The sequence below is a fragment of the Argiope bruennichi genome, chromosome X2 (genome assembly GCF_947563725.1).
Source record: "Argiope bruennichi chromosome X2, qqArgBrue1.1, whole genome shotgun sequence".
Taxonomy (NCBI): domain Eukaryota; kingdom Metazoa; phylum Arthropoda; class Arachnida; order Araneae; family Araneidae; genus Argiope; species Argiope bruennichi.
In genome coordinates, this window is record NC_079163.1 from 120,468,727 (window position 1) to 120,481,704 (window position 12,978).

General features: G+C 28.9%; 1 protein-coding gene across 1 annotated transcript; it reads right to left on the reverse strand.

The window, feature by feature from the left end:
• Positions 1–11,813: 11,813 nt before the first annotated feature.
• On the reverse strand, positions 11,814–12,590 carry LOC129959862 (KRAB-A domain-containing protein 2-like). The gene has a single exon (XM_056072755.1). The coding sequence runs from the start codon at positions 12,588–12,590 to the stop codon at positions 11,814–11,816; it is 777 nt and encodes a 258-aa protein (XP_055928730.1).
• Between the last annotated feature and the right edge of the window lie 388 nt (positions 12,591–12,978).

Genomic DNA, 12,978 nt, shown 5'->3' on the forward strand with positions numbered 1-12,978 from the left:
GAAATTAACATAAAATATAAATAGGATATCATTTAAGGAAAAAAAATCTGGTTACATAAAAATGCTGATTAATCTCTATTAGAGAGAGATGTTTAAAAGTTAATCATATGAAATCAGAAGATATTTAGAAATAGATTTTTAAAAGGACACAATGATTTTGAATGAAAAAAAAATGAAACGCATTTTAGTTTAAAGTTTTATAATTTATTCTCTCCTGCTTACGGTGTTCCCGACAGATTTTGATGAAAGATTTATCCGGTACGTGATTTGAAATTAGATTAAAAGTTTGATAAAATCAGATGAAAACTATCATGACATTCGTGCTAATATCTTTCAAAAAAAGATTTTCTAAATTTAAAAAAGTGCAAAAAATTTTCTGCGAAATAGAAATTTCTGAAGTTTTTTGCTCAAAAATAACAACAGTTTGCTCAATATAATTACTCAGAAAAACTTTTTAAGATATACTGGAAATTATGAACAACAGCAACAGTAAACATAAGAACAACAGTAAATATAAGGTCTACTCACCCGAAATTTGATATATTATTTTTACTTTTTAAAAGTGTTCATTAATTATTTTCATTTCTACCTTTCACTCTCGTTTTGAAGTGATTCTGATGTATTTAGGCTCTGAATTTCTCGGTAACGCAGGATTATTTCCTTCCTTGCATAATTTTCTTTATGATGTGTTTAAAAATTTACAAAACTCACACTAAACATTTGCACGGTATTAAAATGACATGATTAGAAAAGTAGTTTCCTTTATAATCAGCATCAAAATATCTTTATGCAATACTTTCATAGAAATTTATTAAAGAAAGCCTGTAAATAATTTTTCCCTTCTTATTAACTAAAAACTTATTAAAATCTTGAAAAAATTATTCCAAATTGCACATCTCTCAGCTTCCATGCCAAATTTCATACTACTAGATCCGACAGTCAATCCTGATTGAAATGAACAGACAGACACAGATTTTTATTATTATCAGAAATGCAAGTTTGTCATTTGAAATACACACTCATTCTGGAAAAAAATTTCCCTTTTGATAATTTTTTTTGATAAAAACACAGGCTTCTAAAATATACCAGAAGAATTTATATTCAGTAGCTGATTTTGTATTCATGTGAATTTGATGATACAAATATGATCTTCATTTTCTGTATACTCGTTTTTTTTTTAAATGTCCGGCTTTTAATTTAACATGCTTTGACTTTCAACTCTTCAATGCAAATGAATAATATAATCGTGAAATAAACATGAACAGCAATGAAATGTGTATTGATTTGCCTTATATTCATACAGGAGAAAGCGGAACATGTACAATTACAAACATTATGCTTTTAAAATGTGCTATAAATTGAAAGCATTAAATGAAGAAACTGTTTATCTTTTTGTGTTGTCAATATAATCTGTCGCTTTATGAATATTTGCAAAACAGTTTTTAAAAGTATTGTTATAACCTGATATCAGTGTATTTTTTCGTGCTCATTCGCATATTGGCCAATGAATCTTTCTATCTCGATTTCTGTATTCATAAAGTAACAAAGGTACTTGATATAACTTGCTTGTTATTCTAATAACAACCATTCTATATTTTTTAGTAACCATTCAATATTTTCATTTATCTTTAAGAGGTACAAAATGAGTGTGTGCTTGGTACAGTTATTAGAACGCTACTATTATACAGAAAGAACCTTTCCGGTCTTTGAATCTTTAAAGAATTTCTTTTACACCTAAATAGTATTGGCTTGCTCCACATAAATGGAAGTTAAAGATTAGATTCCTTTTTTTTCTACTAAATAGTTTCTAAATACAGCAATAAAGACACTACACCTTTTGTGAGATACCCACGATCTATCCTGATTAGGGATTGCAATACCGGACCAAAATTTCAATACCGGTATTCGGTATTTTTTAAATCTTAATACCGGGATACCGGTTTTAATACCGGTATTAGAAATTTTAGAAAAAGAAAGAAAACACAGCTGTTTCTTTGTTTTATTTGCCAGTTTTGTTAGAGAGTGTAAATATCACAAAAAATAATTTATAACTTATAAATTATAATAGTATATGATCACAAAAAAGTAAAAGAACATCTTATTTATTTAAATCACAAAAAAAGTGTAAATATCACTATTCAGTCTGTGGTATTATTACAATTTTTTGAAATGTGATCTTAAAAAAACATAATGTATCAATTGTACTGTCATTAAGCCTGAAAAGTAATTTAGTGTAAAAATTACCAGCTGTCGAAAACGCTCTTTCGGCATCTACGCTAGCTGGTGGTACTGTTAGCAATGAGCGATATATTTTTTTCAAGTAACTTGTGAATACCGGTATTACAAAATTGTACAAATGGCTCAAAATACCGGTATTCGGTATCCCGGTATACCGGTATTGCAATCCCTAATCCTGATAGTACAATTTCATTCCAAAATAAGCACTCTTTAGGAATGAAGTAATATTTCGGCTTTGTTTTTCTGTCATTACACGTCTATAATTTTAGAAAAATATATGTGAATCTTCCCAAATCTTCTTACTTTGGACTGTTAAACAAAATACGGACAAATATAGATTCAATATACTAAATAACAGCATATAAGAATCCAGTGAATCTCTTCTAAGCGCGCAATAGAATATTCTGCTCACCCCTGTCGATGTAGCTTATAACTCCTTCCTTAACACTCGTTAATGTTATCGATTTTTTACTTCTGCTCATCAGCTCCTGAATCATCCGTCTGCAAGTCTTACAGTTGAAAATGCAATCTACTATCTGACGCAATTTTATCATTTGAAATAACAGAATGATGTAAAATGACCAAACTTAAACTATTTATGTATTTTTAATTAAAGTTTGTGATTATGTCAGATTGAATTTATTGTTATAAAAAAATTTTAAAATAAAAATAATATTTTGCAACAGGATAAAAATTAAGGTTTTTTTTTTTAATTAGGAGGATAAATTGATTTAAACTAAGTGTCAATATACCGATAGCAAATATTATATCGTGCGTCCTTTTTCTCATATTAATTCACTACAAAATATCATCTGTTGCGGTCGCCCTTTGCATTTGCGATCTCATGTTCTATTGTAAAAATGAATTTTATGTATACCTGACCTCAAAAGTTATAAATTCATTTCAGAGCATTCTGTATATCATTCACTAAAACTAGAAACAGACGAATCTTAAAGTTTTTGCAATAATGATTTAGTATCAGAAATTTAAAACTTTGGTAAAAAATCACTTGAAGGAGAATTTCAATGAAGAATTTTGTTCCACGTTGCTTTTTAAGAAATCAAAAATACTTAATTATATCATGAAAGGCAATAAGACTCACATATTAACATTATTAATTTTGCTTATTGAATACTAGTAACTTTTGATAATTGAAGAAAATGAAATCATTCGGTTCAAAATTAAGAATTCTTAATTTCTGCTACTTGAGCAATCTTGATTTGATATTATTTATTTGCTTTTACAAAAGAAAAAAAAACTACGATGGAAATGTAAAACCAATCGAACAAACATTGTCCCTTTTTCCTTTTTAATCACAGCTGATTGGCAACAAAAATTTCAAAATAAAGAAGAAATACGGAATTATAAAAAAGCAAAGGGAGACGAAAGCTGTGTTTTGTTCTCCATTAAAGTGAAAATAAAGAGCATCTAAATGCATTTTGCCCTGAGTAGATAGATACATCCTTCAGCAAGCTCTTCATTAGTATATTGATTACTGCATGCAGCGCCATAGCATTTGTTTTCTTATACATTTCCAAAAGAGCTGTGGGCAACTGGTAGAGAAATGTTTTATCAATCTCCTTTGTCTTTTAATACCAGATGTAACCTAAAATAAATATAATAAAAGCATTTTTAAACACAATTTTTATTAGTGTATTAAAGAATATAATTTTTTATTTTAATTGTTTTTTTACTTTTTAATCTTTAATTTATGATAAATAATAATGAATATTATAAAATCTTGATGATATTTTTTTATCGAGTTCAGTGCCAGTGGCGCCACGTATGGATCCAAAATTTATTCATATTGATTGATTATCAGTTATAAATAAATTCTGAAAATATTAAAATAGTCCATTCTCATAAAAAACACGCAAGTATACAACATTTTAGAATTCAAGCATTTCAGGAATTGAGTGAAAAATCAATTGCAAAATTTCATCGTTGCAAAAACGAAATAAATGTATTAAATAAAAGTATGCAAAAATAACTCAACTGAATGGACATAATTTCATTATCCATCACAGAACCAGCTCTCCGCCCCGCCGCCCTCAGCAAGTCTTTGCTATATTGTCAACAATGAAAAATATATCCTTTATTATTAAAGCCAACTTCTTTCATAGCTTACATTTGAACTATTATTTGATTAAGGTGGAAAAGGTGATAATATTTTTACTCAACAAGATTGATTCGATTATCCTATTTATTACTGTAAATCATAAGTCAATTACAAGGTGGCATTTTTTAAAAGTTCAGCAAAATTCATACAACTTTATATATGAAAAATTCTGCAATTAAAATTAAAATACCCTATAAAAGTAATTGAAAGTACATTAAAAACGCAAGTCAACCGGTAGTGCTCCCCTCGACATTCTATTCCACTTAAACATTATAACTCGCTTTATATTTGATTTCGTACTGTAATGAAAGGAAACGAATAATCATTTTAGTCTTCTTATCATTGACCCACTGTATAAAATATAATGCATATCTGCAAATCATTTACCAAATTTCATTTACCCTGCTTATTATATTTTAGTTATCCTATTCTCATATACACAGACGTAACACCGCCCCATGACTCTGGGCATAACCATTTCTGTCTATGTATAAGCCCCAACTCCTTATAGATTGAACATGGACATTGACATGGACAGATAAATGATTAGAGGCAGATCTATGGTTCCACCCATCGAGCTTGTTGCGTTTTCGTGCTTGTTGCGTTTTCGTGCTTGTTGAGTTGCACATGCGCTCGGACAGAAAAATCTGCATTCAGTCATTCCGTTAACGGACATATAACAAAAATTCTAGTGATAAAACCATACGTGAAATTTCATACATCCTATTCTCTGCACTTTTAGAATTCCGATATTTTCATATGTATAAGGGCGACGGACAGACAGACTTCACATGGACAGAATTCTTCAAAAACTTGACAGAAATCTACAACTTTGATGCAATGGCAGCATGCAAAATTTTAACTTTAATTTTAGCGTTTCTGAAATGTTATTTTTCCATACAGAGAGACATAATTTTAAAAATAGTTTTATGACTCAAGAAAGAAAAAAGTGATGTAGATTCATAAAAGAAACTCAAATTCACTCTTGAATTTTTTAAGCATAGCAATATTTTCTCGTTATGTACTTCGTATTTAATTTTTCATATACTTCGTATACATCTTTATTTTTCTAAACATTTACAAGATCTATGAGCTCGTTAAAAAATGAGAAAAATTAAAATGGAACCAATTAATGCAAAGAGCGTAATTCATTTAATTGTACGATTAATTTTAATTGTGCGATGTTTTACGGAGACTGCTTGGATAGCATCTTTTTCCTCCTGTAAAATGTGCAATGGATTGAATAATTAAATCGGCTGGGCGTATATGAGTGTTTCACATGATTATGATTCGACTTAGATTAGATCGAAATATTTTCAGTCCAAATTCTTCCATCAATAACTGATTCTTCCACTTCAAAGTCGAATTGAATTAATTATTTTTTAAAACTGCATGGCAGTATCTCTATAAATAAGTTTCCAAGGAAATACGTAAATCCATCATAACATTAGACATTATTAAAAATAAAACTGTAAGTTTATTCCAACGTTTAACTAATGTACAGATTCGTAAAAGAATACTTTTTCTCAAACATAGTTACGCTAATCCTTTTCCTTTTTACTAAGCATTAGTGTGATGCATCATTCTTACTCAAAAAAAAATCATTCTATTCAAAGAAAATGAAAATAAAAGAATTGAGTCGAAAAACTCTTTAATTAGCTTATAATAACTTAATAGAATTAATGAATTGTAATTGAATTGAATTTCTTACTAAAATTAAAGGTTTTATTGTTACGTGCACTGCAATAAATCGAATTTTAAATAATGATTATAACTTAGAATCTCGTTATTTGATATTTATTTTTTGTTTCAACCTTTTGTTCATTATAGCATTTGCCTTATTTATATGAAGCGAAATTAATATAGTTACTGTATTTCTTAAGGATATCTTCCGTTATCTTAACATTAATGTTTACTTGGAAATGTTCTAAACAAAGATAAATGAAAAATAGCATTTGATTAGACAGCTAGTCGGTGAATGCCACAGATTCAATAAACAAAATATGAAAATAGTTAACATAATTCACAGCATCAAGTCATTTTATCTATCGACTTCAAGAATGACCCTGAATCCTTTCTGGCTCAAATTATTATTTGTTAATTAAATAAAATTAAAAATTTCCTAAAGACAGCTCAGAAATGCATCATATTTTAAAATTTTTATTTATAAATTTATTGCAGATTAAAATTTTTCTTAATTAATTGATTAAAATAATACATACATTATTCGTTTGTATCCACGTCATGTTGCCATCTCGACCCCTTCAAACATCTTCTACCCAAATTAAAAGTGAAAATGCATAGAAAAGCGTATCACTCCGATAATACGAAATGAAATCGCAAGCCCAGAAAGAATTAAAAGAATTCAATAGTTGCTGCTGTAAGAAAAAAGCGAATTATTACTTTTATTTTTGAGACTTGGTTTTTTTAATAGTTTATAAATGCGCATCATTTTACAATATTTATTACAACTTAAAATGAATTACGATCAATATTTTTGTCGTTAAAATACTGCAATCAACATAAGTGCAATGAAGTTAAATGTGCACTATTTCAATTTCATAACAATATCCTGAAAATTTTTCTTGTTCTTCCGTAGATCCTTCCAGATCCATTTCAACATTTGCAATATCTGATTAATAATGATGTAACTCTCTTGAGACTGACATGTTCACCATGGAATGTTTATTTTGATTATCAGTAATCGGCATTATGAGGTGCCCATTATTTAGAAAATAGTGTGCGTAGTTTTATATGTTTAAAGAATGATGCAACTGAACCCAAACTACAACAGTCGCGATGTTGTATTTAGATAAAGTGATCGTTATTTCAAAATTCATGTGAAAGATTAAAAATAAGTGACATATTTCTTTACCATTTCCATCTTTATTTTCTGAGAAGGGTCAATATTTAGAATTCAGTTTTATCGAAAGTTTAATGAAGATGCAACAAATAAGTCTCCCAAATATAAAATTTGAAATAAAATAGTATTTTTGAGTAATTTATCTTTACAGAAATCATAGCAAAGATTTTTTTTAGTAAAGACTATAAGTTAAATCTAACGAAAAAAAAAATTTAATTAAAAACAAAGTAATTTTTAATATACCTAACTGCATTTCAAAGTTAATGTTTTGTTTCATCTGAGTGAATTTAGGCAATAAATTTAAAAAAATAGAACCGTTTTCCTGATTTGAGCCAATATAAATAATATTTTAATATACATGATTACTATGTCCATCAACAATTATAGAATTGATTGCCTACCAATTATTGAATTTGATACTTTTTAATGGGATATTCATAAAGCTCTTTAAAAAAAGTGTTAAAAGTTTTTTAGATTTACAAATGTTTGCTTACGAAGACTGAAATAAATTGCCTTAAATACATAAGTTAGTTGCTCTGGATGTTTAAATCTTAATTTTCATTCCGATAATGTTTAGTTCTAATTTATGTTACAAACTGTGCTAACTTTCCATATCGGGGCATTTTGTCTAAAATTGCGTCACGCAAGCTTTGACAATTCTTGTTCTTGCTTCTTGTTCCTCCTCTTCTTTTCAATTTAAAGTCTTGCATAAAAAAATTCCAAACAAAAATTAGGGTAAAGAAATATTTTTAATTATATAAAATTGTGAATTTGATTATAATAATCACATCTTTGAAAATTCTATCTTAAACGAATAAAAATGATGAAACTATATACATGAATCCCTGAAGATATTTCACTTCATGAACTCTTGGAATTTGGGAAGAGAAAGGAAGAAACTGTTAAAAATACCAAGGCACAGAAGACAAGAAATGGAAAAGAGCGGCGAAATCCAGACTATATATAAACCTCTTCCGACCTTTTAAAGTCAAGTTACTGCTAAAAAAAATTTTAAAAAAAGCCTGACTACACAAGAAGTGACAAGAGGAGTCAATTTTCCAGATTCTTCGCAAAATGTAATGCTTATTTCACTCTTTTGCTATATAAGGGTTGGATGGAAAATTTTTGTTCCCCAGTGAGAAAAATAACTATTATTTTGTTTCTTTAAAGTAGTGATGGGAGAACTGCAACCAATTTGGAAGTTTTATCTGGCCAGTTGTAGATTTTATAATAATAGTATAATTATTCAAAATAATGATATATTCGATACATCCCGGTTCAAACCAAATTATAAGGAACTTTTCTGTATTAAGTCTAATAATAAATTATATTCGACCACCATTTTCTAAAACATTTTTTTTACTGTGGTTCACTTCTAAAAATATTTGCCCTTTCCTTCTGTAGATCATTAGTGAAACCTTTGCTCAATCCGAAGCTTTGTCATTTTGTATGAAGATACTTTTTTGTAAGATAATGGAGACTGGATTATTAGAAGGTGAAAGGGACACAAATAAAAATAAAGGAATCAGAGCCTAAACATGTACACAAGAAAAAATTACACTATTTAAACTAAAGATGGCGGCTAGCATTTATTTTTAATGTTTAACAATTTTAACGATAAAAAGGAATTAGTAAAACACACACACACACAATGAGTAATATTAATAACTAAAACAGTAATCATCATAGGAAAATTAATATTTTTAAAAGAAAGGAATTGAATAAATAATTAAGTAATCGTAATAAATAAAGAATAAGCAGCACTTTGAATATAAAAAAAGACATAATGAAATTTTTAATTAAATAATGCATTTCTCGCTTAGTTGATGAACTTGATGTTCCTAAGCATTAAAATCATTTTATGCGTAATAGTTTAAGAGTAAAAATTACTTTTGTATAAAATATTTAATGAACAAAATCCTTTTATTATCTCAAGCTTTTTTAATTATAATTTAAAATTATTTTGAAACCAAAAAGAAACGTCCTAAAGATATATTTTCAAAAACAGAAATATCAAGAAGTTCAGATAGAGTAGTTCAAAGTCTCACTGTTGCCTAATGTAACAGCTATAATTTTCTTAATTCAAAATCGTTTGCAAGTATTCAAAAATTTGTAAAATTTTGAAAAATTGATAAAAAAAATATTGAGGAAAAAAGGCGCACAGGCGAAAAGGCGAATTTGTTGTACATGACCTTCTCGCTGGTTTTTCGAATCCTCGACTCGTAACGTTTCGGCATAATCCCTTTGTTGTCGTGAAACATGTGTTTCATTAGCAAGCTAAAAATTTATTTTTGCTACTGAGCATCGTTAAACCACTACTTTAAAAACAATAAAAAGCATTTTCAAAAGATATATATGTTAAAATTAAAGAGAAATTTTAAGAAATCACTGGTAGAATAGTTCAAAGTCTTAACGTTGTCAAGTAAAACAGTACATATAAATTTCCTTAATTCAATGTTGTTTGCGTTAATTTGAAAAAATAATAATAAAACTGAAAAAAATTGTACATAAATTAAATTGATATCATACAAAAGGTAAAAATTTGTATTTTAATAAGTTTTAAGTATTTTTTTTTTCTGTGATAATTTACTCCGAAGTTATTGTAGATAAAATACCCAATTTTGGTTAATTTCTCGATGCTTGAAGCTGCTGCTATCATCAAATATCTGTTTTCTCACAAAAGCTTTACTTTTTTCGCCTTTCTTCAAGTTACAACGATTGACCTTCCCTCTTCTTTCTTTCTTTCTTTCTTTTTTTTCTTTCTTTTAAATCACTACACAATAAAAGAAAACAATGTCAAAAAATATGTACTTAATAAAAAGAGAAAATTTAAAAGAAATAGTGGTAAAATAGTTCAAAGTCTTACCGTTGCTTAGTAAAGTATATATTTCCTTATTTCAAAATCATCTGTGTTATTCTTTAAAAAAATTAGTAGTAATTGAAAAAAAATTTGCATAGAAATGAAACTCGTATTATTGGAAAGGTAAAATCTTGAATTTTAAAATGATGTTAAAATATTTTTTTCTGGAATAATTTCTTTCGAAGCTTCTTGAAAAAAAAATGAAAAGATTTGATTAATTTCTAATTAATTGAATGTTTGATCCAATTTTTGTACTTTAAAAAGTTGATGGTATTCTTTCTCTTACCTTAATTGGTAATTGTGTAAAATTTAATTGAATTCCGTTGTTTTAGAGAACATATGAAATATGCAAACATCCATGGCCGTAATGACTTTTATTTATTTTAAGAACGACTGATTATGAATCAATGCCAACAACGGAACTAGCTTTTTAATGGATTAATAAACTTATCTTTTAAAATTTTTGCACGTGCTCGTTTGTCAAAACTGCTTTTTTTGCAATATTTTCTTCTTTTATTTCTTCAGCCGTCAACAACAATAGCGAAAAATTAATATTTCGTTATTCAGATAAAAAAAGTTCACCGTTTTTCCTCACTAAGCAGCTAGAAAGTTGCTAAACAATCTGAAGTATCTGATATCTTAATAACTTCCTATTGTGCTATGTCAGCTAATGCATTATACAATCGGGAAAGTGCAACTCTTATTGTTTCCTACTTCAAATTCAGAATTTCCAGAATTATTCAAAGTATATTAATAATAATTAAAAATACTGACAATTTTTATTATCAAACACAATATATATATATATATGTGTGTGTGTGTGTGTGTGTGTGTGTGTGTGTGTGTGTGTGTGTGTGTGTGTGTGTGTGTGTGTGTGTGTGTGTGTGTGTGTGTGTGTGTGTGTGTGTGTGTGTGTGTGTGTGTGTGTGTGTGTGTGTGTGTGTTACAGTGAAAACCTGAAATCAGTGAAAACGCGAATTAACTAGGGAAAACCCGAATTCACTAGGGAAAACGCGTTCTAACTGGCAGCGTCAGGGAAAATTCGAATTAACAAGGAAAAATACATTCTCACTAACAGCGCTAGGGATAATCATTTTATTCGTGCTTTGACTGAATTTTTAGACAAAATTATTTTCATCTATCCAAAATTATTATATTGAATTATATACTAAAACAGTATTTCAGGAAAATTCCTGTCATTGAAGAAAAAAATAATTTATTCGGATATTGATATTGTTTAAAGCATTACCGTTATTACAGATTATTTATTTCGACAAGGCAAACTACTATGACACTTAAAATTGCAAAGAGAACCATTTTTCATACATAAACATCTCTTTGAAGAACAGTTTTTTTACAAGAACAGTGGACGAACCCTTGTCCAGTTCCTATAGCTCCTTTTCTTGCTGCTGTTCTCAGAGAAATTTCACGATTCGATACTTGTTCTTTAGTCAAGAAAATTTGCTGCGATACATCGAATTCAGATCTAAAAATCAGGGAATATGTTAAATTTTTGTATCAAACTTGCACCCTGAATAGATATAATCTACTGTATAAATATAAAATTTAATGTTAATATAAATTGAATAAATCATATATTTTGAATAAATACTGAACTAATTAAGTTTAAATATCATTTCTTACCTCGGATACAGTTTGTTGAGAACTCCGTCTTTCGTACCAATTTTGTACAGGCCATCTTTATTTTTTTCAAGCACTACACCGATGAGATTTCACAAATCAGCTGTTGCTCCATCAACATCTGGAATGGGAACAACAACATTACCTCCAGTATCAATCTCAGGATGTGTTGCATCGGATATCTTTTTCATTCGTTTGGCTTGCTTTATTAAATTTTCTTTGGCTTCCTCTCTAATTAGAGAAATGTTGGTCGACTTATTAGCAAGCATATGCTCCCCTGATTGTGCTTGCTCAGTTTCTTGTTCTCCGTTCCTATCCTCGAACATTTTCTGAAGTTCATCCTCGTCTTTGATAGTTTTTATAATATCTGATGGCAAAGTTGAGGTTGTCATTCCAACTCTTGGTTCAATCCCAAACATAGCTTTGTATGGTGGTTGTTTAATTGCTGAATGCAGATCTCTGTTTTTCATGAATTGAACAAAACGAAGATCATAGGACCACTTTGTATATTTATTATCTTTCATCCATGAAGCCAACATATTTTCTACATCTTGATTGGCCCTCTCAGCCGAACCTTGTGACTGGCTGTGACGAGGCTTCCCATGAACAATCTTCAATTCTGGCCAATTCGTATGTAACTGCTCTATAACTGAATTTACAAACTCTCTTCCATTATCAGATTGCAGTATACAAGGAGCTCCAAATATCAAAAAGATATCAAGTACTTGCAACGCAACCTCTTCCGCTCTTTTGCTCTGAAGTGGTTGTAGTAGCACAAATTTCGTTAAATGGTCCTGGTAAACCATAATAAATTCATTATCTGCCTGAGATTGCATGTCAATCAAATCCACTTGGCAGCAACTATTCATTTCTGAGTGAATGATAGGTTTAGAAACCAAAACTTTCCTTTTCATATTTTTTTTTTCTGTTGACATGTTTCACACATTGATAAAAAAAATTTGTATCATCTCAGTGGTTATATTAGCATATTTTCTTGAAGATTCAATTTTAAGTCTATCTCTACCACCATGTCCCATGGCCACATGTGCACTTTCGATGACATCAAAAATTTCTTCAACTGGTAAATAATATTTGATGGGCTCATTTGATGAAATCAACTTTTTTATTCCACTGATTTCAAGAATATCAAACCTTTTTAATCTCCGGTACTGGACAGAAGTCTTGCTAACGGCAGATTTTGCTTTTTCAACCTCAGATAAAATAGTGTTGTATTCATCACGTGTCATCACATTCAAA